This window comes from Bombus fervidus, unplaced genomic scaffold (genome assembly GCF_041682495.2).
Source record: "Bombus fervidus isolate BK054 unplaced genomic scaffold, iyBomFerv1 scaffold0062, whole genome shotgun sequence".
In the NCBI taxonomy this organism is placed as follows: Eukaryota; Metazoa; Arthropoda; class Insecta; order Hymenoptera; family Apidae; genus Bombus; species Bombus fervidus.
The window spans coordinates 1-27,633 of NW_027212625.1; the positions used below are offsets into that span (position 1 = coordinate 1).

Consider the following 27,633-nt stretch of genomic DNA (forward strand, 5'->3'; position numbering starts at 1 on the left):
TTTTCTTCTGCCATTGGACGTTATACACAATGTACGTGTAAGAAGAGAAATTCTTTTGTATGATAAAAATTTTATTTCGTACGTTACCATTGTTTCAAGATATATATACAAACATTTCAGATTTTACGATTTGTTTCCTTGGATTTGATTAATTATCTTTGCATTTAGCGCTTGGATAAATTATACGTACAAACAAATTTTTAATTTAGTAGACCTTAAATATTTCAAATCTAAAACTACACAGAAGACGATGTTTCTATAAGAGAAAATTGCGAAAATTGACAACTGATGTTTACAAATGTTGCTTTTATATATTCTACAAGTCGATTACGTAACACACATGTATCTTAGCAAAAATTTTAGAATCTTTTAAATTAGATTTAGTTAATTCTATCGATCCTATTGTTTTCACTAGAATTAACGTATACCTCAATCAAATTGTATATTTTCAACCAAACAGAGAGGCATACGGGAAACGTATAGACGAATGCATGATCAAACGCATGTAACTTCTAAGGCAGTGAAGCTACCGAAGGAATACGACAAAGCAATTTAAACGAAAAATCCAAAGTCGTGTTCTATCTATATCAAATAAACGTGCACCTAAATAATACGCAAACGCAAACACGTATACACGTATGTATATGTGTACATCAAACATGAATGTACGTACATATATATATATATATATACATATATATATGTATATAATACATTACGTGTTGTTACACAACGTTAACGATGATCCACACAAACAGATTACGAGAGGACGTTTTACGCGTGATTAGGTTCGATTTCGGATGTTTATCGTACGTTGACGATTACGAGGAATTTTAGAAGTTGGTCCAAGAAAAGGAGAAATTAAGGGGAAAGATGAGAGAAAGTGGAAAAAATACGATATATAAGAGACGATCAGATCATATCGAGGATAAGAAATTGTATTAATATACATGTACATTGCATTGCGGAAATATATACATTATGTAAATTCTATATATATATATATATATATACATATACATACATATGCATACATATATATATATATATATATATATATGATGCGTGTGTAATTAATAAAGTGTTGATATATATGGTTGACGATAATGCCACCGCCTCTATTGTCTTCTCTATTCGTTTATTTAATAATCTTATGTTAAATGTCCAAGCAAATATTATTTCAATATATATATTTTATTTTTAAATAATATTATACGATACTATATAATGTCTTAATAAGTTAATATTACAAATCTGCATTATCTTTTTGGTAAACGTTTCTTATATGTACTACTTATTTATATATCTAAAAATATATGTTTTTCTCTTGCCAGGTGAGTTTACAAGCATTTTTGGTGCATTTATATAAACGTTTCATTTCTTTCCTTCTCTTCTCTTGTTTTCTTTCTTTTTTTTTTTTTTTTTTTGGCATATTAACTGTTCGATGAACACAATCGAGGTATAACAAATCTTTCTATTCGTTCATTTATGAATAATTCTACGAGTATCTGGTTAAACATGGCTTACTTAAATTATCACTCGTTTATTTTAACTTAAGCCTTGAGTTTGAATTTTACGATTAGCATTAATAGAGTTTTGTAGCTGGATATTTGAAAAGTATCGAACATCATCTTGATACCGTTAACAACGATCGAGACGATTATCTTAGGAATTAGAGAAATTATCTAAATCTAGCTTTAAAATTGGTCGTCGTAATCGCTGTACAATCATCGGAGGACGGAATGTCTGAATTATAAGTAGATTAACCCTTTGACATTGTTAACAGAATGATAAATAATTCAGAATGAACGATTTAGAAAATAATTATTTCTTCATCAGAAATCCTGTACATTTCCTGCTTCACGTACGAGAAATACATATTTTCAACTTTTTAAAAAAATAAATATATGAAAATTCAAAATGTGAAATTTATAGCGGATAATATATATTTAATACGTTTTGTCTGCTATACTAATGCCATACTAGTATGCTTGCTACGCCGTTAAATAGTAGAGAATGTTATTTCTTCCTTTCTTATAACGAAGAAAGCTTTGGATTTTGAAATCATAAAAAATAAAACTATTTCAATTATAGAGATCTGGATTATGATGTTTCAACGAAAATCAATCGTGGCAATTAACTCGATTAAATCTTATCTTACTACGTGACACGATAAAAGCGTCTTATCTATGTCAATGTAATCGACACGAAATACTTAATCCAATAAGAATATTTTTATAGATCGATCTCTATTGCTATGCTGATCTCTGATCGAATCTAGAGTAACGTAAGACAAATAAATCGCGTTTATTGAACAGACTACAAACAAACTCTGAACACAATCATGCTCTTGAATCTACTTCAGGCTTTGTTATAGTTATCCCATATGCAAAAAGGATGAGAATCTTTCTCGTTCATCGACGAGTACGTACATCACGTTTACCATGTACTTCATAAATCTTTAACATATTTCATTGGCTTTGAAAATCTAAAATTCTCTGCCTTCGTAGTCAAGTTGTTGAAGGTACGTTGATCCTGGATAAAAGCGTTGAAATTGTTTCCCTTTGCTACAGTACGTAGACGTTTGCTATAGTAATATACGATATTATACAGAGTAATTAGGTGGTAGCAGGTGGCGGACCGAAAACCACTCTGCTTCTCGAAACAGCTCCTAGAACCGGCTTCAGAAGGATGAAGAAACCCGCGATGAAGAACGCTGTGAACGTCAAGCTTCTTCCAGTATAGCCACCAGGCCACCATTTCGTGTACGTGCCCGTGATCAACGTCGCAAGCAAGAGCACCGTGACTATGATACCACCAAACGCGTGCATGATTTTCAGAAGAACCGGCCTGAAACGCGGATACAGCCACCTGGAATTGTTGGTGACGATGCCGAACGCAGCTGTTAGAAACGCCAAGATAATGCTGACCAATCCGAGGATCGCGTGAGGCGTGACAAAATGCGGATTATTGTTGTTGTTCTTGTTGACCACGATGATGATCAGTCCGACTAATACTAATGCTAGACCGGTGGCGTGCAGGATCCAGTGAATCGTTACTCTATTGACTCTGGACACCTTCCAGCCGACATACGCTTCGCCGGAAACGCTGAATATCGCCTCGGTTATCAGAAGACCCACCTGTATCGAGGAAAAAGTTGCTACTTAATCGATTGGCGTTTAAAGAATTTTGTATGGGAACAAAGGGAACAGATAAGTTTTGCTATGGGAATGGATGTCGGTTCGATCATGTGGAAAGTTTCGTAGGGTTTGAGTAGATTTGACGGAGATCGTTAGGTACCAGATTCCACAACGGAGTTGCGAAGTGTTTTTAGGTGATTGTCAAGGTTACTTTTAGTTAGTTTTATATTCTAAAATATCTATCATTTTAATATGTTTTCATTGGCTTATGAGGAATGTTTTGTATAGCGGGAGGGAGTCGCGAAGTGTCTTTTAGAGGGCGGTTCTAGATTGAAATATAGTACATCATTAAACATTTAATTTCTGCAAACTATTATATCGTATTTGCCCACTTCTTTCGACAGCGTTATGTAAATCATTCGCACTGTCGAAAATGTTTAAGTCTGTGATCTTGTTTCAATCGTTCTAAAAAGCTCAGTAACGCGATGACCACCGTGGCAGCCAACGTGTTTCTTAAAATTTCAATTTATAGCGTTACATCATTTACATCACTTACTGTGTCAGTGCACCATCTGCATGTTGATACCCAGATGGTAGAATCGCAATGTCCTAACTCTCAAAAATAGCAATTATTCCTGGCCGTGTCATAAACTCGGCCCAACGACGAGCTCTAACACGTAGCTTTAGTGTTTGACGAATTTGATAGGCAGAGCAATCGACAGCAATCGACAGCAATCGACAGAGAAAATAGCGATCGTTTTAGTTTACTCAGAGAATGTTGCAACCAATTTGCGAATTGTGTTGTCGTTAATCTATCTATTTAGCGACGATGGCAATAAAAAATAATTCATTGCACGTCTCTTAGACCAAGGGAACATTATTAAAATATCAGTGTTTAATATCGATAAAGAAATATTAATCGGTTTGTACAGAATATGATAATCTGCCATGGGGCAAGTGCGGATCACCATGGAGCACCAGCGACTGCTTCATGCCAGAACCTTTAGCGCAATGTGTAGATCTAGCCACGAACACCTTCGACCCAAAATGTTTCAATTCCACTGAGATAGTCTTTGGTAATGTGACTGTGGGAAACATCACCAGTGCCTTAATTAAAAAATCAGATGCCGAGGAATATTTCATGTAAGTAGAGTACATTCACAAGTATTGCTATTAAATCTAACAAAATAAGAATTATGCTTCGTATCGTGTAATTGATTCAGTAGTGATAAACGCGAAATAATTCAGAAAATAAAGTTATTAGTTGCGAACTAAACCACTTTTCTAATATATCATTTCAATCATACGTTACGCAGCACTGTAGTGTTGGGGTTAAGTAGCGGCATCGACGACATAGGTTCAATTCGATACCCGATGGCAATTACTCTCCTGCTGACTTGGGTTATCGTCTTCCTCTGTCTGTACAAAGGTGTTCAAAACTCAGGAAAGGTTGTATATTTCACTGCTCTCTTTCCACACATCATTCTGGTAAGCGTAATTTTGATCAACTCTTCTTTAGAATTTTTATTTTCTTCTGGAATTCTATAATCTGACTTATTTTCCATACTTGTTAATATCGCGATTACTTTTTTCAATTCCTGCTAATACGCGTCCTATCATATCGAATGATTTTCCCCACACACCTTTTTTGATTCCAACCAACGCGGAGAGCTGTAAACGAAGAAGTCTGTTTTCTGTTCGTAGATCATTCTTTTCATTCGAGGGATTTTACTTCCCGGCGCCCGGGAGGGCATTCTCTTTTATCTAATGCCCAATTGGAAAAGGCTACTGTCCGCGAAAGTGTGGGGCGAAGCGGCTGTGCAGGTTTTCTTCTCCTTGAGCCCTGCTTGGGGTGGTTTGATAACGCTCAGCTCCTACAACAAATTCCACAACAACTGCTACAGGGACGCGTGGATCGTCACCATCGGCAATCTCGTCACGTCCTTCTTCGCTGGTCTTTTCATTTTTTCTGTGATCGGATTCCTGGCTCACGAGTTTCGCGTTCCTGTCTCGTCTGTCGTCGATCAGGGTATTGGACTGGCTTTCATTGTCTATCCTGAGGTACGTGAATATAGAATTATTATTAGCATAAAACGTTCTTCCTTTTGTAAACTTATTTTAGATCAGGCTCGAGTTCTTTTTTGTGACATTATGTTGGATGAATATTTTTTAAAAGTTTATCATGTATTTGATCGTGTCTTTGGATCGTGTCTTGGTTTCATTTATTTTTCTTTGCTCTTCACGCGCTTCAAAATATTTCGATTAACATTTCGATAGATTTGTTAGAATGATACGTGTAATTATTACTAGATTGCGGTTTATACATTTAAGGGAAATTTAAGCATGCAGAAGTGTATGTGTAGTGCGCTAAAATATATATGATATTCGATGTAAATTATTCGTTATAATATCTGTAGACCTTGATTTATCTATCTATTCTATCTTTCCTTGATTGTGTTTATAAATATCCGAATTTACATGAACAACCATAGTCTAATAATTATTGTGCAATCAATGTTTATTACGTATCAGTAGTATTTATACAATTCATTTCTACAGATTCGATGAAAGAAGTAAAAGACGATAGACTGAAGTAAATTTTAGAAATCGACATTATAGGGAGAACTGAAAGACTTTAGGATTACAAATCAGATTACTTCTTTATTTTCATACAAAACGAAAGTACCTACCTCTGTAACAGCATTGATCGTTTTGTTATTTTACTTTTTATTCTACTGCTACATTTTATGCTGCAGTGTATTAGCTACACATTCTTTTAATATTAAATGTTATACTATCTAAGAATATATATCAGACTAAAACATTTGTATAAACATTATCATACATTAATCATTAAAAGATATATTTTATATATTCATTACATATATAAAGTATACTGTGTTAATTATATACTTTTATGTCATACAAATAGGCAGTAACTCGTTTACCACTTGCATCACTTTGGTCGGTGCTCTTCTTCATGATGCTGTTCACTTTGGGTCTCGATTCTCAACTCGCTCTGATAGAAACTGTTACTACAGCGATCCTCGATGGCTTTCCAGTATTGAGAAAATACAAATTTTGGGTCGTCCTGGCAACATCTGTATTCGGTTACCTCGGTGGTCTCATTTTCACTACCAATGTAAGTTTATATTGTACATAGAAGAAACCGCGAATATTTCTTTTCTACAACTGATACTAAAAAGGATAAGTAAATAATTTCAAACGTAGAAAAAAGAATTCGTAAACGTTACTAATAACTAGAAACTTGTATTCATCGAACTTTAATCACTTTTCATTTATAAGATTAAAAAATACCAAGTAATACACGACTAAATTCAAAATAAGTGATCATTATAAAAAGCTTTATATTAGTTATAGAAATTTATTATATCGATGAAGATAATATTAGGAACCTACGATTATATATGTGCTTTAATTATTATATCGAATTCACATATCTAGGTAACTTCATATTATATTAATATTCTGTAATTAATAATCTGTAATGCATAATCTTGTCACTTGATAACGTAATTATATCTACTAATATATAACAAGTACGCGATACTTATCAGATGGAGCTCTCGAGTGTATTTATGTATATCTTAAATTATGGCCGTAAGCTAACAGATAAACTGCCTGTCCATTTATAAAACTGTACTACTTTTTACTTCATCGTCTTATTATCTTTACAATCTGAATATTCTAGTGTTATTCGTAGCTGTTATCTCCTTTTATATATCTATTACCTATACCCTAAAGTATCTTAGAAATATTAGTGTACGATAAATAAAATAATTATCGTCTTTCACAATATTCAATCTGCTTATATGTTCCATGTACGTTATAATTTATTTTCCCAAGTAAAAGGTTACAAAAAAATGAGACAGAGTTTCACATTTATTTTTCTACGGATCCATAACATATAAATTAAAAATTACAAAGTATTTTACTTTTTTGAAGAAGAATGCTCTTAATTAAAATGTCACATTTCGCTGCACTTGCAGTCTGGTATGTACTGGTTGCATTTGATGGACAAGTACGCAGCGAATTGGGCGGTGTTATTCATCGCCATAAGCGAATGTATCGTGGTCGGCTGGATCTACGGTGCGGATCGATTTCTCGACGACGTGCAGCAGATGGTCGGATCTCATAGTCGTTTCTGGAGACTTTTCTGGAAATGGATGTGGAAAGTGATTACACCAGCTACGATCTTCTTCATCCTATTTTCTAATTGGGTCGAATACCATCCGCTTACATACAATAACTACGTTTATCCAAAATGGGCGAACATTGTTGGATGGATTATCAGTATGCTACCAATATTGGTCATCATTGGTGTGGCTCTCGTAAGTAAAATTAAATCGTTCGACGTTGTTCGCGGTGAAATACGAGTGTCGTCGTTTACAAAGTAATTTAGGAACACGATAACATTTAAAGTATTTGGTCTCTTGAAGTCGGAGGAATTGAATGAGAGTTTCAGGATTGGTACATACAATAGAATGTGGATTATTGGAATATTGATTATTGGCACGCCGATTATAAGAGTCCTTGATTGCATAGACAGAAGTTCTTTCAATTCTCGAGTGTTTTGTCATGTATGATTGTAACACAGAAACAGTTATATTAATATAACAAAGTACTTAGGTGCACCAGTCATCATATCGGTCGAAAGTCTTTTCCCCTTTTCGTGAAAATTAGCAGTTTAGAGTTAGAGCTTCTGTGCGTAGTTACTATATGATTTTATATAAGTTATAACAAAGCGAAGTAATAATAGCTACATTGAATGACAATACACTGACAGCAATGATTTGGAGATTGTATCTCCCTAGATATTATACACTTCACGCCGTCTTTACGATCATTTACCTTTACATTCATTCGTCCTTACAAACATTCTCCTTCTATCTAAACAAATATCGAAAATGCTTTGACACTTCGAAAAAAGTGCGTAAGTGCAGTATTTTAGGAAGTAAAATATCAATATCTCGATTGATTTAAAATACACGATAAAGAACCATCGATGTTTTCTTTCATTTTCTAAAAATCCTTCCATTCCAGTCGCGTGGCAATTTTTATTTATAGCAAAAGCCGCCTGATCAATAAAGTGTTAATATTTCTATGAACTATGCGCATAGTAAATGACGCTTCAGAATTAAGAGAAAAAAAGGACTCTTGCTTCTCATAATAATTAAAATACGTATAGCTCAACCTTGGTATCCTAATAGTTTTATCAACAATTCCACTAATATTATCAAAATATTCCCAGGTATATATACGTATATATATATACGTTATTCATTACAGTATCAACTGAGGAATCGGAGTCATCGTTCTACCTACGACGAGGAGAGCAATAATGGCAACGATCTCGACGACAGGCTGTCATGGCAAAGATCAGGAAGAGGGCAAATGAAGAACAACGGGAATAATGTTTGGTGCCGCGCGAAGATGCTTTTACAACCTACTTCTAAGTGGGGTCGTGGGGCCAAGAATTTATCTATCCCGTCGATAACGATCACTCACACACCAGATGATCTGCCAGGTGATCTGCCAGGTAATCAAGGACTTGATTAAGCTCCAGTCGTGTGCAAGTAAACATCATCCGACAGGACGTGTATTACGTTACGGCACGGCGTGGAGCGGCGTGGTGGATGCATGGTCGTACGAGGCGCAATTTTCATCAGTTTCGGTTCTAATTGCATTTAACTCGGCTGGTAGCAGATAATAATTAATCTAAATATAATAAGCTATGATAGACATTCGATGCCATTATGACCGAGCGAAGGTTAACGCTGTACAGGTACAAGGAAACGGTGTTTTTCTTATATTAAACGAAATTATCTCGGATTTGTGTAGAGGTCTCTGCTTACATCGTGTGCTGACGGTGATCGATAATCAGATACGTCTGGATACGCGATTGTTGGATATGCAGGGTGCTGCAGAAAATATGTGCCTCGTATTTTAAAACTATAATATATCAGTCGTATAGTTGTCGACCAAATTCTGATAGAATGAAACGCTAGCAAATACACGATTGTTTTATTTGTAAAGCACAAATGTTACGAGCAGTCTGCGGACGTTCGTGCATCTATGACAAAACCAGATATGCAAAATGCAAATACAAAATGTCAATAGTTTATAATCGTATTAAATAGGTCGATAGAATTTTAAGTGACAAGTGGCAATTTTATCAGTGAAGGATTATAACGATCGATTTACATATATTTAGGATAATTGCTAATTATTAATCACCCAATGGTATTTCATTAGTTCTTAATTATATTTTGCGGAAGGAATTCTTTTCACGACTAACATTTTCGGAAAATTTTACGAAGAATGTAATGATACATTCAAATTGTCCTAATATAATTATCATCGTATAATAGAGAAATTATTGCTCTTGTGATAAGCAAATCCTAACTATAACGTATATTTCTTGCATATAAGCCAACGTTAATTAATAGCTTCATAACATGATGTTAATGGAACAAGAGAAATTGCGTACAATGTGTAGAATAACGTCATGCATATTTAGAGAAGTCCAAACAGAGTTTCAAGCAAATCTTTGCATATGTACATACACGAACTAATATAAGCAAATATTTATCGTGTTGTATCATATAGAATGTCCGATGTTTAACGACTCCGCACTTCACCAAACGCTAAGAGAAACACATTTCTACACGCAGAAATTACAAAGTTAAAACGATACAAAAAAAACCTTCAGTTGTATTGTATTGTACAAAGATACAGACATTTGTTGAAATAGGAAAATTTAGGAAACATTGATACAATAAAATCAGACATTTTATATGTTACAACCTACTAGATCTACTAGGTTTCATGAAATAAATTCTAACGTAGGGCCATCAGCAGAATACAATACCGCTAGAGACACCGTAATCCTGATAGACAGTGATCCAATGATGGAACAACCCCCGAGCACGTCTGTCATCACTCAGAACCTTCCTGGACCGTCAATCTTGAAGGATCCTAGGAAAACCGGTTCGACCACAATCCAGCAAATCTAACATGTTCCTTTCACCTTTGATGACGAGTCCGCCTAAAAATTTATTGCCAAAGATACAACACGCTAATAACAGGTAATTGTATATCGCAGATAGGTTCAATAACGATCGATGATCGATCGGGTGGCGGTCGAACGAAGAATGGCATTGAAAGTTCCAACAGAAGAGAGATATTCCTATGAATTTATTTTTTTAAAGAGGAATAATCAGTATATTTTTTCATATACTCGAACACCACAATCCTATTAAATTATATCTTTCATTCCAATAGCATATACGATTAATTATATGACAATTAAAGTATTTTTGTAATTTATTAAATTATTTTAAAATTGTTAAATTTCATTTTCATTCTCGTTTACTTTACCAGAGAAGATGTTTGACATTCTGCTTTCTTTTTTTACAAGTTTCACCAGTTCCAACGTAGACTGGTAAGAATATTTAACCATTATCGTCGTTTAACATTCAATGGCCATTATTTCGTTGTAAGATAGTATGTGAAAACTTGTAATCGGTATAGCGAATCGCATGAAATGTAGAAAAGGAAAGGACCAAAAAAAATTTATCGATCGCGACCAGATAGAAGACTGTCAATGTGACGAAGATGCCGCCTGAAAAGACTGTGACACGACTCTGCGCACGCGCGCTGCGATGTAAAACCGTTAGGGAAAATTACGCTACTCCACTGCTTTCGATTTTACATATATAAGAACACGAAGAAAACAAAGAAAATGATAAAAAAAAATCTCACACACGGACACACACATTGTAACGTATTCTAGCGAGGAAAGTTACGTATTTATCTCTACCTACGCTAAAGCTTCATTATACAAATTATTAAGATATAGCAATGACCTTACCTTTTTCAGTTGGAAATCACTGAACGATTCAATTGCTCCCGTGTAAAGTATCTTATCTAAGATAATGTTCACTTGCACAGCGGATCAATTTAAGCGTTCCGTGCTATTGCGCATGTTCAATTTAACTGTCAAAATCAATAGGAGTTCGCGGTTAATTTCGCCTCGTCGTAATTCACATCAATGTAATCTCGTATCACTCGCCATAACCAAAAAAAAAAAAAAAAAGAAAAGAAAAAAAAAAAAGAAAAGAAAATACAGGCTAAATCTCTATTAATCCACTAGACAATTTTATCGCAGAATATTTGATGTTATCCGATAGGTTCCGTGAGTGTTCGGTACAGTAGCTTATCTAAGACTGTTCCCTTGCACAGCGGATCAATTTAAGCTTCCCGTGCTATTGCGCATGTTCAATTTAAGCGTTCCGTGTTATTGCGCATGTTCAATTTAGCTGACAAAATCAATAGGAGTTCGCGGTTAATTTCGCCTCGTCGTAATTTACATCTATATAATCTCGTATCACTAGCCATAAACAAAAAAAAAAAAAAAAAGAGAAGAAAAAAAGAAAAAAAGAGGGAAAAAAATACAGGCTAAATGTCTATTAATCCACTAGACAATTTTATCGTAGAATATTTGATGTTATCCGACAAGTTACGTAAGTGTTCGGTATATTATCGATGTTGTCTCGTGAAATGTTTCATATCTATGTACCAGTTACGTTATTCCGTTTTTCGAGAGAATAAGTGTGATCATTCAAGAGCGTAAATTTCGAGGAATTGGAAAGTCGAGGGGATTTAAAAAGGGAAGGAAGCGGATCTAATTGTAAGTGCTGAGAAAGGGGAAAAATGACGCGCACAATGTAATCTCGTATCACTCGCCATAACCAAAAACAAAAAAAAAAAGAAAAGAAAAAAAAAAAGAAAAAAAAAGAAAAGAAAATACAGGCTAAATCTCTATTAATCCACTAGACAATTTTATCGCAGAATATTTGATGTTATCCGATAGGTTCCGTGAGTGTTCGGTACAGTAGCTTATCTAAGACTGTTCCCTTGCACAGCGGATCAATTTAAGCTTCCCGTGCTATTGCGCATGTTCAATTTAAGCGTTCCCTGCTATTGCGCATGTTCAATTTAAGCGTTCCGTGTTATTGCGCATGTTCAATTTAGCTGACAAAATCAATAGGAGTTCGCGGTTAATTCCGCCTCGTCGTAATTTACATCTATATAATCTCGTATCACTAGCCATAAACAAAAAAAAAAAAAAAAAAAGAAGAAAAAAAGAAAAAAAGAAAAAAAGAAAAAAAGAGGGAAAAAAATACAGGCTAAATGTCTATTAATCCACTAGACAATTTTATCGTAGAATATTTGATGTTATCCGACAAGTTACGTAAGTGTTCGGTATTTTATCGATGTTGACTCGTGAAATGTTTCATATCTAAGTACCAGTTACGCTATACCGTTTATCGAGAGAATAAGTGTGATCGTTCAAGAGCGTAAATTTCGAGGAATTGGAAAGTCGAGGGGATTTAAAAAGGGAAGGAAGCGGATCTAATTGTAAGTGCTGAGAAAGGGGAAAAATGACGCGCTCTTAGACAGTATTATCTTGCTAAAGCAAGGATGATTAGCGCTATCCTTCTTTCTGCGTTCACTTGTTGATCGTTAATTGATGGTATATAGAATATTTTTGTTAAAAACATGATTGTTGCTATATTTTAGTCGTTTTAATCCTTTCAGCATTACCACCATCGTGGCAATGGAATTTAAAGTGAGATTGAAAATCTCTGAGAATTTTAATTACGTAAGAGAATTACGCACTAAGCATACGATAACGTAAGCGATTCATATATTTATTTATAGTTTCGGTTTACTTCTTTCGATATCTCCAACGACTGATTAATATGACGTTTTATCGAAGTTTAATACTTTTACTTCCATTTTCACAGACTGAAAATAGAGAAGAATAATTCATAACTATGATGATCTATTTTATTGACTTTTTTTAAATTAGGAATTATTGTTATCGATAGCGATGATAGTAAAAGCGAAGCTTTTACAAAGAGTCAATAAATATCGTGGTTCAATGTTTAAAGGATTATATTGTTGAGTGTCAAAGATATATAATGTTTAGCGATAGAAGAGAATTATTCGTCGTTATAATAATGTACTCAATATGATCGGAAGTGAGAGGTGAGAGAGCGAATTTAGACGGACGAAGTATGACAATTATTTACGAAGGTTTCGATGATACGATGCGATTTATGCCGCTTTGCATATTTCGAGGTGGATAGTAAAGTTAATGGTCGACGTTTACCCTTCGATGATGTAGTCTCTGAACAGGTTAAGCAGGTGTCGATTAACAGGTAACTACGATACTCGAGATATTGTAATAATAGGATCACGTACTACAAAAAGATTTATGGTTGGATAATTTGTTGCGCAATGAATATGAATAATTTCTTGTGCAATTAATATTCAAATACTAAAAGAAAAGAGAAATAGAGCGAAATGTAACACTTACAAATTTTTAAAAATTTATATTAGCTTTCATATCTTCAAAATTTATAGAACTATAATTATTTGTTATATCGACGTGGCTACCGTTACTTCTTATATTCAATTCATTATGTTTCATTACTTTTAACATTCAGAAATTAATTTGTGCAAATATTAAGTATTTCGCAATTTCCAGCTAACAATATCGTTAGACAGGGAATCACGTTTTTTTCGATTTTATCTTAAATTTTGTCACATGTAGCATAAGCAGGTCGACTATCTGCCTGGTTTGTATATTAAAAGCTTATATTTTTCGATCGTTGTACGCAGGAGTTATTTCGGTTAAGAGATTCAGGGAGAAGCAGCTACTTCGATAGTTTAATTCTGTAGTCTATAAACTGAGCTTAGAAACATAGGGGAGTTCCTTTTATTTTTTGCTATTAATATAGATAGGTGGTAGCCATATTTCTAAAGGGGATAACACAGGCCATTAAATCACTTTTATTTCTCCTTACACAAGACAAGATGAAAAATATATACCAAAATAGATATGAACTTCCCATTAAAAAATTTATCGATGTTTTCATTTTAAATAATTTTGAATAGCAGGAAGTAAGCGATATAAAGTCGTACCAGCTTAATTGTGAAAGTCATTATATTAGTAATAAATAATGTGCGTTTAGAGCTTTTTGTAATCCTATTAGTTTCTTTCTTTACAAATCATTCCGTCGAGTTCTGCATTAATTTTCTTTTATATACATATATATACGTACTTATTATAGAAACTTACTAAGTATATTATTATTAATTGTATAGAAATTAGATATGCACATATTAAACTCCTTTTCCAAAATTACAAAAGAAGAAAAACGAAAGGAAAAGGTCGTGATCCTTTATGTACGATATTTTCAGCCAACGAATACTTCGCCCGCTTAAACTTGCAATTCGATCGCATCCACAGTTGGAGGATGACAAACACTTGATCTGTCCTTGTTAAACTTAAAAAGACAAAAAAAAAGAACTCTATTTTCTCGTAGATCGACTGTCGAATGTTTCCGCGTGTATAACGCCTCCAATTCCCGTTATCAATTATAATATCTATTTTCCAACTGCGTAAACTGTTCAGGGTTTCACCTAGTCTAAGGTGTGAACCATAGACACTGAGACGATGGAAGGGTATTTAGAACGAAGAGGGAAGAAGGAGGAAAGAGGAGAGGGTTGTGTCGTTTGACGGTTCAGCGAGGAAAGCGTTTCGGATCATTTCAGACCTAAAAATAGGAATTATAAAATAAACGTTTAAGTCAGTGATGCGATTTCTTTTTTTTTTTTTTTTTTTCGCTGCGTTTCGTTGAGTGAGTGCACACGACGAAAAACGTGCGGAAAATATGTATAAGTGTACTGTTCTAGAGTAACAAGGGCCTAACTCCACTTTTTATATTCTTAACAGTCCACGTATTCGCGTTCATTGGTAACGTACACAATTTTTATTATCACAAATTGACTGGTCTCGTTCTCCTCGTTGCTTCGTCGAAGTATTTTTCGTTTGCGCATAAAATGACCGTACCTAAAATTAGAGTATCGTTTTACAATCCTTTGACTTGTTGTTTACGTTAAATTCAACGAACAGGAAAAAATACAAGTTGCCGCGAAACTTTGCCCCTTAAAAATCTTTTTTTTTTTACACGGTGGTTCCTGGTTACAGGAACTTTCAGCAAACCGTTTTCATTAGAATAAGTTTCACGAGTTTTACGTAAACATGAAATTTGCAAGCGATGAAAATTTCGAAGCTTCCTGCAATTATACGACTCGTTCGTAAGAAATCGCATCGTTCTCGTTATATCTGTGATCAATATGGTTTGTAAGTAATCAAAGTGGACGTTAAGAGTAAATATTCGTCCTTTGCCATTAATCCTTTGCTCAAAGAGATGAACAAGTGGAGGAGGATTCACACTATTGGTGTATAAGATGTATTCTCGGTGACCTAATTAACATTTTAAAATCTAGTCGTTGTCAATACTCAGAGCTTCACATAAAGTAGGCAAAAATCGAATCTATTCATGTTCAAATATCGAAACCCAAAAGACTCTGTATCCCAGTTAGTCTTTCAGTTAATTGAATGTTCGAAATTCTTTCGATCCTTCATTTTACAAACATACGAATACGTACAAAACACGGTGATCAAAATATCAAGTATACAATTATCCATTAAGTATCATAGATTTTAATAATCTATCGTTTGTATTAAGATCCGTCCGTTTTCGATGAAACGTTCATTTCCTTTTCAACGAAATATTTCCGCTACTATTCGTTTAATGGGAAGAAGCATTAGAATAACCGCATAAGCTTCGTTTGGATTAGTCAATTTACTTCGATTCAACAAATTTCAATTCGGGTAATACGAAACCAGCCTGCAATTTTCATCTATTTTACTCGAATTTCTATACTTGTTCTCATCAATTACCAAAGACTCTTGATAGCATATGATTAGCAATATTTCACATACCGATACGAATGAATTTACGTGACCAAACGAAACTTAATTAAATATGCTTTCAGGTTTTAAAAACAAACTCGAGACCTTTCAGTTGTTCGTTGACTTAAAGAAATAATGTAATCTTACTTCTAAATTTTGTTTAGAACTTACTGATATGTACCGATGCTTCTTCTTATAAACTTTACATTCTGTTATATTTCGTATATATAAAATTTATTTATTATAAATATATGTTTCTAATCCAAAATTGTAATTTTTTACATACATCCGTAAATACGTTCCCTTCATTCTCCATCAAGTATCCTCTTGAAATCCAAGTAACTTAATTAATCTGAATGAAGGTACACGTACTGATATATTCGGATTAGACAGAAACGAAACTATACCGATAGGAACGCGAGAAACGCACTCCAACTAGCCATATCCGAGACATAATCAAAAAAGAAAAAAAAAGAAAGAAAAGAAAAGAAGAAACAAGAATTCTTCGTTTAAGGGAACCCTGACGAATGATTGTTCGATCGATGGATAGATTTTTCCAGCTCGAGAAACGCGATTAAAAAGAGCACTGAGAAACAATCGCGAGAGAAAAGAGAAGATATAAAGTGCTTGGGATTCGTGGGAAGAAAGGGTGACTGATAGATAAGTATTCGACACATGGTCGACTGTCCTAGATAGGGTTAAGATTTCGATGACGTAGAATTATCGGTAATAACGCGGTAACCTTGTTGCTATTACAATGAAACGTATAAAGACTCGTGGCTTAAATGGTTTGAATATTTCATTAATTAAATATAATTAGAAGAAAATAATTGCAATTATCTTCTCTGTATAATTTCCAACAAAATCTTATTTGATATTTAATATGATTTGTAAGTGGTTATCGATTTACGTCTCAAAGTACTCGAACTGAAAAATAATCTTCCTTTGGCTATTTCGTTTCTAAGTTGCTGCGGATCGTTCGTGCGAAGATTTCGATACGTGAATTCAGGGTTACCGAGTAATGTTTCGGATTTTACGTCACCAAGAGCAACCAGTAGAGCGAACAGTACAAAGTAACATGTCCTAGAGCTGATCGAGAAAGAGAAAAGCGTTCGAGAGCGAGGATAGTGTTAGGTGGTAGCAGATGCGTTATGTTTCATGGGAAACGACAGGATTAATATTCGTTCGCGTTAATAAGACAGATTGTTGTATGTTAGCGAGTATGTGTCTATGGAAAATCGTTGGATGTTGAAGAAATAGCATTAAAACCGCGATTTAATACGTTTGCTTCTGATACGCTACTCGTGTCTCTCAGAAAATTTCAATGTTTACTTTTAAAATCAGCCTATGATTCAGAAACCTTTTCAATTCCATTTCTTCAACTAATTCTTGTAAATCTTCGTATTTATTTCATTTTTGCGAGTTACATTATAAGGTACTTTACAGTTTCCTTGTTGTCATGTGATTTTGTTAATATAAGTTTATACTATTGATCAATAAGAAATGCTGACATTTCTTTATACTATTACTTATCAAATTTTTAGAAATTCATAGTTGCTACAGCTACAGGTTTTATTTCAGCTATTAGAAGATATCGCATTATTCGCGTTAATATACCATTTTCTTCTGCCATTGGACGTTATACACAATGTACGTGTAAGAAGAGAAATTCTTTTGTATGATAAAAATTTTATTTCGTACGTTACCATTGTTTCAAGATATATATACAAACATTTCAGATTTTACGATTTGTTTCCTTGGATTTGATTAATTATCTTTGCATTTAGCGCTTGGATAAATTATACGTACAAACAAATTTTTAATTTAGTAGACCTTAAATATTTCAAATCTAAAACTACACAGAAGACGATGTTTCTATAAGAGAAAATTGCGAAAATTGACAACTGATGTTTACAAATGTTGCTTTTATATATTCTACAAGTCGATTACGTAACACACATGTATCTTAGCAAAAATTTTAGAATCTTTTAAATTAGATTTAGTTAATTCTATCGATCCTATTGTTTTCACTAGAATTAACGTATACCTCAATCAAATTGTATATTTTCAACCAAACAGAGAGGCATACGGGAAACGTATAGACGAATGCATGATCAAACGCATGTAACTTCTAAGGCAGTGAAGCTACCGAAGGAATACGACAAAGCAATTTAAACGAAAAATCCAAAGTCGTGTTCTATCTATATCAAATAAACGTGCACCTAAATAATACGCAAACGCAAACACGTATACACGTATGTATATGTGTACATCAAACATGAATGTACGTACATATATATATATATATATACATATATATATGTATATAATACATTACGTGTTGTTACACAACGTTAACGATGATCCACACAAACAGATTACGAGAGGACGTTTTACGCGTGATTAGGTTCGATTTCGGATGTTTATCGTACGTTGACGATTACGAGGAATTTTAGAAGTTGGTCCAAGAAAAGGAGAAATTAAGGGGAAAGATGAGAGAAAGTGGAAAAAATACGATATATAAGAGACGATCAGATCATATCGAGGATAAGAAATTGTATTAATATACATGTACATTGCATTGCGGAAATATATACATTATGTAAATTCTATATATATATATATATATACATATACATACATATGCATACATATATATATATATATATATATATATGATGCGTGTGTAATTAATAAAGTGTTGATATATATGGTTGACGATAATGCCACCGCCTCTATTGTCTTCTCTATTCGTTTATTTAATAATCTTATGTTAAATGTCCAAGCAAATATTATTTCAATATATATATTTTATTTTTAAATAATATTATACGATACTATATAATGTCTTAATAAGTTAATATTACAAATCTGCATTATCTTTTTGGTAAACGTTTCTTATATGTACTACTTATTTATATATCTAAAAATATATGTTTTTCTCTTGCCAGGTGAGTTTACAAGCATTTTTGGTGCATTTATATAAACGTTTCATTTCTTTCCTTCTCTTCTCTTGTTTTCTTTCTTTTTTTTTTTTTTTTTTTGGCATATTAACTGTTCGATGAACACAATCGAGGTATAACAAATCTTTCTATTCGTTCATTTATGAATAATTCTACGAGTATCTGGTTAAACATGGCTTACTTAAATTATCACTCGTTTATTTTAACTTAAGCCTTGAGTTTGAATTTTACGATTAGCATTAATAGAGTTTTGTAGCTGGATATTTGAAAAGTATCGAACATCATCTTGATACCGTTAACAACGATCGAGACGATTATCTTAGGAATTAGAGAAATTATCTAAATCTAGCTTTAAAATTGGTCGTCGTAATCGCTGTACAATCATCGGAGGACGGAATGTCTGAATTATAAGTAGATTAACCCTTTGACATTGTTAACAGAATGATAAATAATTCAGAATGAACGATTTAGAAAATAATTATTTCTTCATCAGAAATCCTGTACATTTCCTGCTTCACGTACGAGAAATACATATTTTCAACTTTTTAAAAAAATAAATATATGAAAATTCAAAATGTGAAATTTATAGCGGATAATATATATTTAATACGTTTTGTCTGCTATACTAATGCCATACTAGTATGCTTGCTACGCCGTTAAATAGTAGAGAATGTTATTTCTTCCTTTCTTATAACGAAGAAAGCTTTGGATTTTGAAATCATAAAAAATAAAACTATTTCAATTATAGAGATCTGGATTATGATGTTTCAACGAAAATCAATCGTGGCAATTAACTCGATTAAATCTTATCTTACTACGTGACACGATAAAAGCGTCTTATCTATGTCAATGTAATCGACACGAAATACTTAATCCAATAAGAATATTTTTATAGATCGATCTCTATTGCTATGCTGATCTCTGATCGAATCTAGAGTAACGTAAGACAAATAAATCGCGTTTATTGAACAGACTACAAACAAACTCTGAACACAATCATGCTCTTGAATCTACTTCAGGCTTTGTTATAGTTATCCCATATGCAAAAAGGATGAGAATCTTTCTCGTTCATCGACGAGTACGTACATCACGTTTACCATGTACTTCATAAATCTTTAACATATTTCATTGGCTTTGAAAATCTAAAATTCTCTGCCTTCGTAGTCAAGTTGTTGAAGGTACGTTGATCCTGGATAAAAGCGTTGAAATTGTTTCCCTTTGCTACAGTACGTAGACGTTTGCTATAGTAATATACGATATTATACAGAGTAATTAGGTGGTAGCAGGTGGCGGACCGAAAACCACTCTGCTTCTCGAAACAGCTCCTAGAACCGGCTTCAGAAGGATGAAGAAACCCGCGATGAAGAACGCTGTGAACGTCAAGCTTCTTCCAGTATAGCCACCAGGCCACCATTTCGTGTACGTGCCCGTGATCAACGTCGCAAGCAAGAGCACCGTGACTATGATACCACCAAACGCGTGCATGATTTTCAGAAGAACCGGCCTGAAACGCGGATACAGCCACCTGGAATTGTTGGTGACGATGCCGAACGCAGCTGTTAGAAACGCCAAGATAATGCTGACCAATCCGAGGATCGCGTGAGGCGTGACAAAATGCGGATTATTGTTGTTGTTCTTGTTGACCACGATGATGATCAGTCCGACTAATACTAATGCTAGACCGGTGGCGTGCAGGATCCAGTGAATCGTTACTCTATTGACTCTGGACACCTTCCAGCCGACATACGCTTCGCCGGAAACGCTGAATATCGCCTCGGTTATCAGAAGACCCACCTGTATCGAGGAAAAAGTTGCTACTTAATCGATTGGCGTTTAAAGAATTTTGTATGGGAACAAAGGGAACAGATAAGTTTTGCTATGGGAATGGATGTCGGTTCGATCATGTGGAAAGTTTCGTAGGGTTTGAGTAGATTTGACGGAGATCGTTAGGTACCAGATTCCACAACGGAGTTGCGAAGTGTTTTTAGGTGATTGTCAAGGTTACTTTTAGTTAGTTTTATATTCTAAAATATCTATCATTTTAATATGTTTTCATTGGCTTATGAGGAATGTTTTGTATAGCGGGAGGGAGTCGCGAAGTGTCTTTTAGAGGGCGGTTCTAGATTGAAATATAGTACATCATTAAACATTTAATTTCTGCAAACTATTATATCGTATTTGCCCACTTCTTTCGACAGCGTTATGTAAATCATTCGCACTGTCGAAAATGTTTAAGTCTGTGATCTTGTTTCAATCGTTCTAAAAAGCTCAGTAACGCGATGACCACCGTGGCAGCCAACGTGTTTCTTAAAATTTCAATTTATAGCGTTACATCATTTACATCACTTACTGTGTCAGTGCACCATCTGCATGTTGATACCCAGATGGTAGAATCGCAATGTCCTAACTCTCAAAAATAGCAATTATTCCTGGCCGTGTCATAAACTCGGCCCAACGACGAGCTCTAACACGTAGCTTTAGTGTTTGACGAATTTGATAGGCAGAGCAATCGACAGCAATCGACAGCAATCGACAGAGAAAATAGCGATCGTTTTAGTTTACTCAGAGAATGTTGCAACCAATTTGCGAATTGTGTTGTCGTTAATCTATCTATTTAGCGACGATGGCAATAAAAAATAATTCATTGCACGTCTCTTAGACCAAGGGAACATTATTAAAATATCAGTGTTTAATATCGATAAAGAAATATTAATCGGTTTGTACAGAATATGATAATCTGCCATGGGGCAAGTGCGGATCACCATGGAGCACCAGCGACTGCTTCATGCCAGAACCTTTAGCGCAATGTGTAGATCTAGCCACGAACACCTTCGACCCAAAATGTTTCAATTCCACTGAGATAGTCTTTGGTAATGTGACTGTGGGAAACATCACCAGTGCCTTAATTAAAAAATCAGATGCCGAGGAATATTTCATGTAAGTAGAGTACATTCACAAGTATTGCTATTAAATCTAACAAAATAAGAATTATGCTTCGTATCGTGTAATTGATTCAGTAGTGATAAACGCGAAATAATTCAGAAAATAAAGTTATTAGTTGCGAACTAAACCACTTTTCTAATATATCATTTCAATCATACGTTACGCAGCACTGTAGTGTTGGGGTTAAGTAGCGGCATCGACGACATAGGTTCAATTCGATACCCGATGGCAATTACTCTCCTGCTGACTTGGGTTATCGTCTTCCTCTGTCTGTACAAAGGTGTTCAAAACTCAGGAAAGGTTGTATATTTCACTGCTCTCTTTCCACACATCATTCTGGTAAGCGTAATTTTGATCAACTCTTCTTTAGAATTTTTATTTTCTTCTGGAATTCTATAATCTGACTTATTTTCCATACTTGTTAATATCGCGATTACTTTTTTCAATTCCTGCTAATACGCGTCCTATCATATCGAATGATTTTCCCCACACACCTTTTTTGATTCCAACCAACGCGGAGAGCTGTAAACGAAGAAGTCTGTTTTCTGTTCGTAGATCATTCTTTTCATTCGAGGGATTTTACTTCCCGGCGCCCGGGAGGGCATTCTCTTTTATCTAATGCCCAATTGGAAAAGGCTACTGTCCGCGAAAGTGTGGGGCGAAGCGGCTGTGCAGGTTTTCTTCTCCTTGAGCCCTGCTTGGGGTGGTTTGATAACGCTCAGCTCCTACAACAAATTCCACAACAACTGCTACAGGGACGCGTGGATCGTCACCATCGGCAATCTCGTCACGTCCTTCTTCGCTGGTCTTTTCATTTTTTCTGTGATCGGATTCCTGGCTCACGAGTTTCGCGTTCCTGTCTCGTCTGTCGTCGATCAGGGTATTGGACTGGCTTTCATTGTCTATCCTGAGGTACGTGAATATAGAATTATTATTAGCATAAAACGTTCTTCCTTTTGTAAACTTATTTTAGATCAGGCTCGAGTTCTTTTTTGTGACATTATGTTGGATGAATATTTTTTAAAAGTTTATCATGTATTTGATCGTGTCTTTGGATCGTGTCTTGGTTTCATTTATTTTTCTTTGCTCTTCACGCGCTTCAAAATATTTCGATTAACATTTCGATAGATTTGTTAGAATGATACGTGTAATTATTACTAGATTGCGGTTTATACATTTAAGGGAAATTTAAGCATGCAGAAGTGTATGTGTAGTGCGCTAAAATATATATGATATTCGATGTAAATTATTCGTTATAATATCTGTAGACCTTGATTTATCTATCTATTCTATCTTTCCTTGATTGTGTTTATAAATATCCGAATTTACATGAACAACCATAGTCTAATAATTATTGTGCAATCAATGTTTATTACGTATCAGTAGTATTTATACAATTCATTTCTACAGATTCGATGAAAGAAGTAAAAGACGATAGACTGAAGTAAATTTTAGAAATCGACATTATAGGGAGAACTGAAAGACTTTAGGATTACAAATCAGATTACTTCTTTATTTTCATACAAAACGAAAGTACCTACCTCTGTAACAGCATTGATCGTTTTGTTATTTTACTTTTTATTCTACTGCTACATTTTATGCTGCAGTGTATTAGCTACACATTCTTTTAATATTAAATGTTATACTATCTAAGAATATATATCAGACTAAAACATTTGTATAAACATTATCATACATTAATCATTAAAAGATATATTTTATATATTCATTACATATATAAAGTATACTGTGTTAATTATATACTTTTATGTCATACAAATAGGCAGTAACTCGTTTACCACTTGCATCACTTTGGTCGGTGCTCTTCTTCATGATGCTGTTCACTTTGGGTCTCGATTCTCAACTCGCTCTGATAGAAACTGTTACTACAGCGATCCTCGATGGCTTTCCAGTATTGAGAAAATACAAATTTTGGGTCGTCCTGGCAACATCTGTATTCGGTTACCTCGGTGGTCTCATTTTCACTACCAATGTAAGTTTATATTGTACATAGAAGAAACCGCGAATATTTCTTTTCTACAACTGATACTAAAAAGGATAAGTAAATAATTTCAAACGTAGAAAAAAGAATTCGTAAACGTTACTAATAACTAGAAACTTGTATTCATCGAACTTTAATCACTTTTCATTTATAAGATTAAAAAATACCAAGTAATACACGACTAAATTCAAAATAAGTGATCATTATAAAAAGCTTTATATTAGTTATAGAAATTTATTATATCGATGAAGATAATATTAGGAACCTACGATTATATATGTGCTTTAATTATTATATCGAATTCACATATCTAGGTAACTTCATATTATATTAATATTCTGTAATTAATAATCTGTAATGCATAATCTTGTCACTTGATAACGTAATTATATCTACTAATATATAACAAGTACGCGATACTTATCAGATGGAGCTCTCGAGTGTATTTATGTATATCTTAAATTATGGCCGTAAGCTAACAGATAAACTGCCTGTCCATTTATAAAACTGTACTACTTTTTACTTCATCGTCTTATTATCTTTACAATCTGAATATTCTAGTGTTATTCGTAGCTGTTATCTCCTTTTATATATCTATTACCTATACCCTAAAGTATCTTAGAAATATTAGTGTACGATAAATAAAATAATTATCGTCTTTCACAATATTCAATCTGCTTATATGTTCCATGTACGTTATAATTTATTTTCCCAAGTAAAAGGTTACAAAAAAATGAGACAGAGTTTCACATTTATTTTTCTACGGATCCATAACATATAAATTAAAAATTACAAAGTATTTTACTTTTTTGAAGAAGAATGCTCTTAATTAAAATGTCACATTTCGCTGCACTTGCAGTCTGGTATGTACTGGTTGCATTTGATGGACAAGTACGCAGCGAATTGGGCGGTGTTATTCATCGCCATAAGCGAATGTATCGTGGTCGGCTGGATCTACGGTGCGGATCGATTTCTCGACGACGTGCAGCAGATGGTCGGATCTCATAGTCGTTTCTGGAGACTTTTCTGGAAATGGATGTGGAAAGTGATTACACCAGCTACGATCTTCTTCATCCTATTTTCTAATTGGGTCGAATACCATCCGCTTACATACAATAACTACGTTTATCCAAAATGGGCGAACATTGTTGGATGGATTATCAGTATGCTACCAATATTGGTCATCATTGGTGTGGCTCTCGTAAGTAAAATTAAATCGTTCGACGTTGTTCGCGGTGAAATACGAGTGTCGTCGTTTACAAAGTAATTTAGGAACACGATAACATTTAAAGTATTTGGTCTCTTGAAGTCGGAGGAATTGAATGAGAGTTTCAGGATTGGTACATACAATAGAATGTGGATTATTGGAATATTGATTATTGGCACGCCGATTATAAGAGTCCTTGATTGCATAGACAGAAGTTCTTTCAATTCTCGAGTGTTTTGTCATGTATGATTGTAACACAGAAACAGTTATATTAATATAACAAAGTACTTAGGTGCACCAGTCATCATATCGGTCGAAAGTCTTTTCCCCTTTTCGTGAAAATTAGCAGTTTAGAGTTAGAGCTTCTGTGCGTAGTTACTATATGATTTTATATAAGTTATAACAAAGCGAAGTAATAATAGCTACATTGAATGACAATACACTGACAGCAATGATTTGGAGATTGTATCTCCCTAGATATTATACACTTCACGCCGTCTTTACGATCATTTACCTTTACATTCATTCGTCCTTACAAACATTCTCCTTCTATCTAAACAAATATCGAAAATGCTTTGACACTTCGAAAAAAGTGCGTAAGTGCAGTATTTTAGGAAGTAAAATATCAATATCTCGATTGATTTAAAATACACGATAAAGAACCATCGATGTTTTCTTTCATTTTCTAAAAATCCTTCCATTCCAGTCGCGTGGCAATTTTTATTTATAGCAAAAGCCGCCTGATCAATAAAGTGTTAATATTTCTATGAACTATGCGCATAGTAAATGACGCTTCAGAATTAAGAGAAAAAAAGGACTCTTGCTTCTCATAATAATTAAAATACGTATAGCTCAACCTTGGTATCCTAATAGTTTTATCAACAATTCCACTAATATTATCAAAATATTCCCAGGTATATATACGTATATATATATACGTTATTCATTACAGTATCAACTGAGGAATCGGAGTCATCGTTCTACCTACGACGAGGAGAGCAATAATGGCAACGATCTCGACGACAGGCTGTCATGGCAAAGATCAGGAAGAGGGCAAATGAAGAACAACGGGAATAATGTTTGGTGCCGCGCGAAGATGCTTTTACAACCTACTTCTAAGTGGGGTCGTGGGGCCAAGAATTTATCTATCCCGTCGATAACGATCACTCACACACCAGATGATCTGCCAGGTGATCTGCCAGGTAATCAAGGACTTGATTAAGCTCCAGTCGTGTGCAAGTAAACATCATCCGACAGGACGTGTATTACGTTACGGCACGGCGTGGAGCGGCGTGGTGGATGCATGGTCGTACGAGGCGCAATTTTCATCAGTTTCGGTTCTAATTGCATTTAACTCGGCTGGTAGCAGATAATAATTAATCTAAATATAATAAGCTATGATAGACATTCGATGCCATTATGACCGAGCGAAGGTTAACGCTGTACAGGTACAAGGAAACGGTGTTTTTCTTATATTAAACGAAATTATCTCGGATTTGTGTAGAGGTCTCTGCTTACATCGTGTGCTGACGGTGATCGATAATCAGATACGTCTGGATACGCGATTGTTGGATATGCAGGGTGCTGCAGAAAATATGTGCCTCGTATTTTAAAACTATAATATATCAGTCGTATAGTTGTCGACCAAATTCTGATAGAATGAAACGCTAGCAAATACACGATTGTTTTATTTGTAAAGCACAAATGTTACGAGCAGTCTGCGGACGTTCGTGCATCTATGACAAAACCAGATATGCAAAATGCAAATACAAAATGTCAATAGTTTATAATCGTATTAAATAGGTCGATAGAATTTTAAGTGACAAGTGGCAATTTTATCAGTGAAGGATTATAACGATCGATTTACATATATTTAGGATAATTGCTAATTATTAATCACCCAATGGTATTTCATTAGTTCTTAATTATATTTTGCGGAAGGAATTCTTTTCACGACTAACATTTTCGGAAAATTTTACGAAGAATGTAATGATACATTCAAATTGTCCTAATATAATTATCATCGTATAATAGAGAAATTATTGCTCTTGTGATAAGCAAATCCTAACTATAACGTATATTTCTTGCATATAAGCCAACGTTAATTAATAGCTTCATAACATGATGTTAATGGAACAAGAGAAATTGCGTACAATGTGTAGAATAACGTCATGCATATTTAGAGAAGTCCAAACAGAGTTTCAAGCAAATCTTTGCATATGTACATACACGAACTAATATAAGCAAATATTTATCGTGTTGTATCATATAGAATGTCCGATGTTTAACGACTCCGCACTTCACCAAACGCTAAGAGAAACACATTTCTACACGCAGAAATTACAAAGTTAAAACGATACAAAAAAAACCTTCAGTTGTATTGTATTGTACAAAGATACAGACATTTGTTGAAATAGGAAAATTTAGGAAACATTGATACAATAAAATCAGACATTTTATATGTTACAACCTACTAGATCTACTAGGTTTCATGAAATAAATTCTAACGTAGGGCCATCAGC

At 34.2% G+C, this 27,633-nt stretch overlaps 4 protein-coding genes across 4 annotated transcripts; 2 read left to right on the forward strand and 2 right to left on the reverse strand.

The window, feature by feature from the left end:
• Nucleotides 1–1,259: 1,259 nt before the first annotated feature.
• Nucleotides 1,260–4,238, reverse strand: LOC139997354 (transmembrane reductase CYB561D2-like). Its single transcript, XM_072021619.1, has 2 exons — nt 4,109–4,238; nt 1,260–3,160 (listed from the first exon to the last, which is right to left on the reverse strand). Exons 1-2 carry the CDS (start codon nt 4,236–4,238, stop codon nt 2,619–2,621), a joined length of 672 nt encoding a protein of 223 aa, XP_071877720.1. The 3' UTR covers nt 1,260–2,618.
• A 79-nt stretch (nt 4,239–4,317) lies between these two features.
• On the forward strand, nt 4,318–8,138 carry LOC139997352 (sodium- and chloride-dependent glycine transporter 1-like). The gene is made up of 4 exons (XM_072021617.1): nt 4,318–4,628; nt 4,845–5,201; nt 6,073–6,282; nt 7,151–8,138. The coding sequence occupies exons 1-4, from the start codon at nt 4,515–4,517 to the stop codon at nt 7,556–7,558; spliced, it is 1,089 nt and encodes a 362-aa protein (XP_071877718.1). The 5' UTR covers nt 4,318–4,514; the 3' UTR covers nt 7,559–8,138.
• A 10,734-nt stretch (nt 8,139–18,872) lies between these two features.
• LOC139997349 (transmembrane reductase CYB561D2-like) lies at nt 18,873–21,851 on the reverse strand. Its single transcript, XM_072021613.1, has 2 exons — nt 21,722–21,851; nt 18,873–20,773 (listed from the first exon to the last, which is right to left on the reverse strand). The coding sequence occupies exons 1-2, from the start codon at nt 21,849–21,851 to the stop codon at nt 20,232–20,234; spliced, it is 672 nt and encodes a 223-aa protein (XP_071877714.1). The 3' UTR covers nt 18,873–20,231.
• Nucleotides 21,852–21,930: 79 nt separating this feature from the next.
• Nucleotides 21,931–25,751, forward strand: LOC139997353 (sodium- and chloride-dependent glycine transporter 1-like). The gene is made up of 4 exons (XM_072021618.1): nt 21,931–22,241; nt 22,458–22,814; nt 23,686–23,895; nt 24,764–25,751. The coding sequence occupies exons 1-4, from the start codon at nt 22,128–22,130 to the stop codon at nt 25,169–25,171; spliced, it is 1,089 nt and encodes a 362-aa protein (XP_071877719.1). The 5' UTR covers nt 21,931–22,127; the 3' UTR covers nt 25,172–25,751.
• The last annotated feature ends 1,882 nt before the right edge of the window (nt 25,752–27,633 follow it).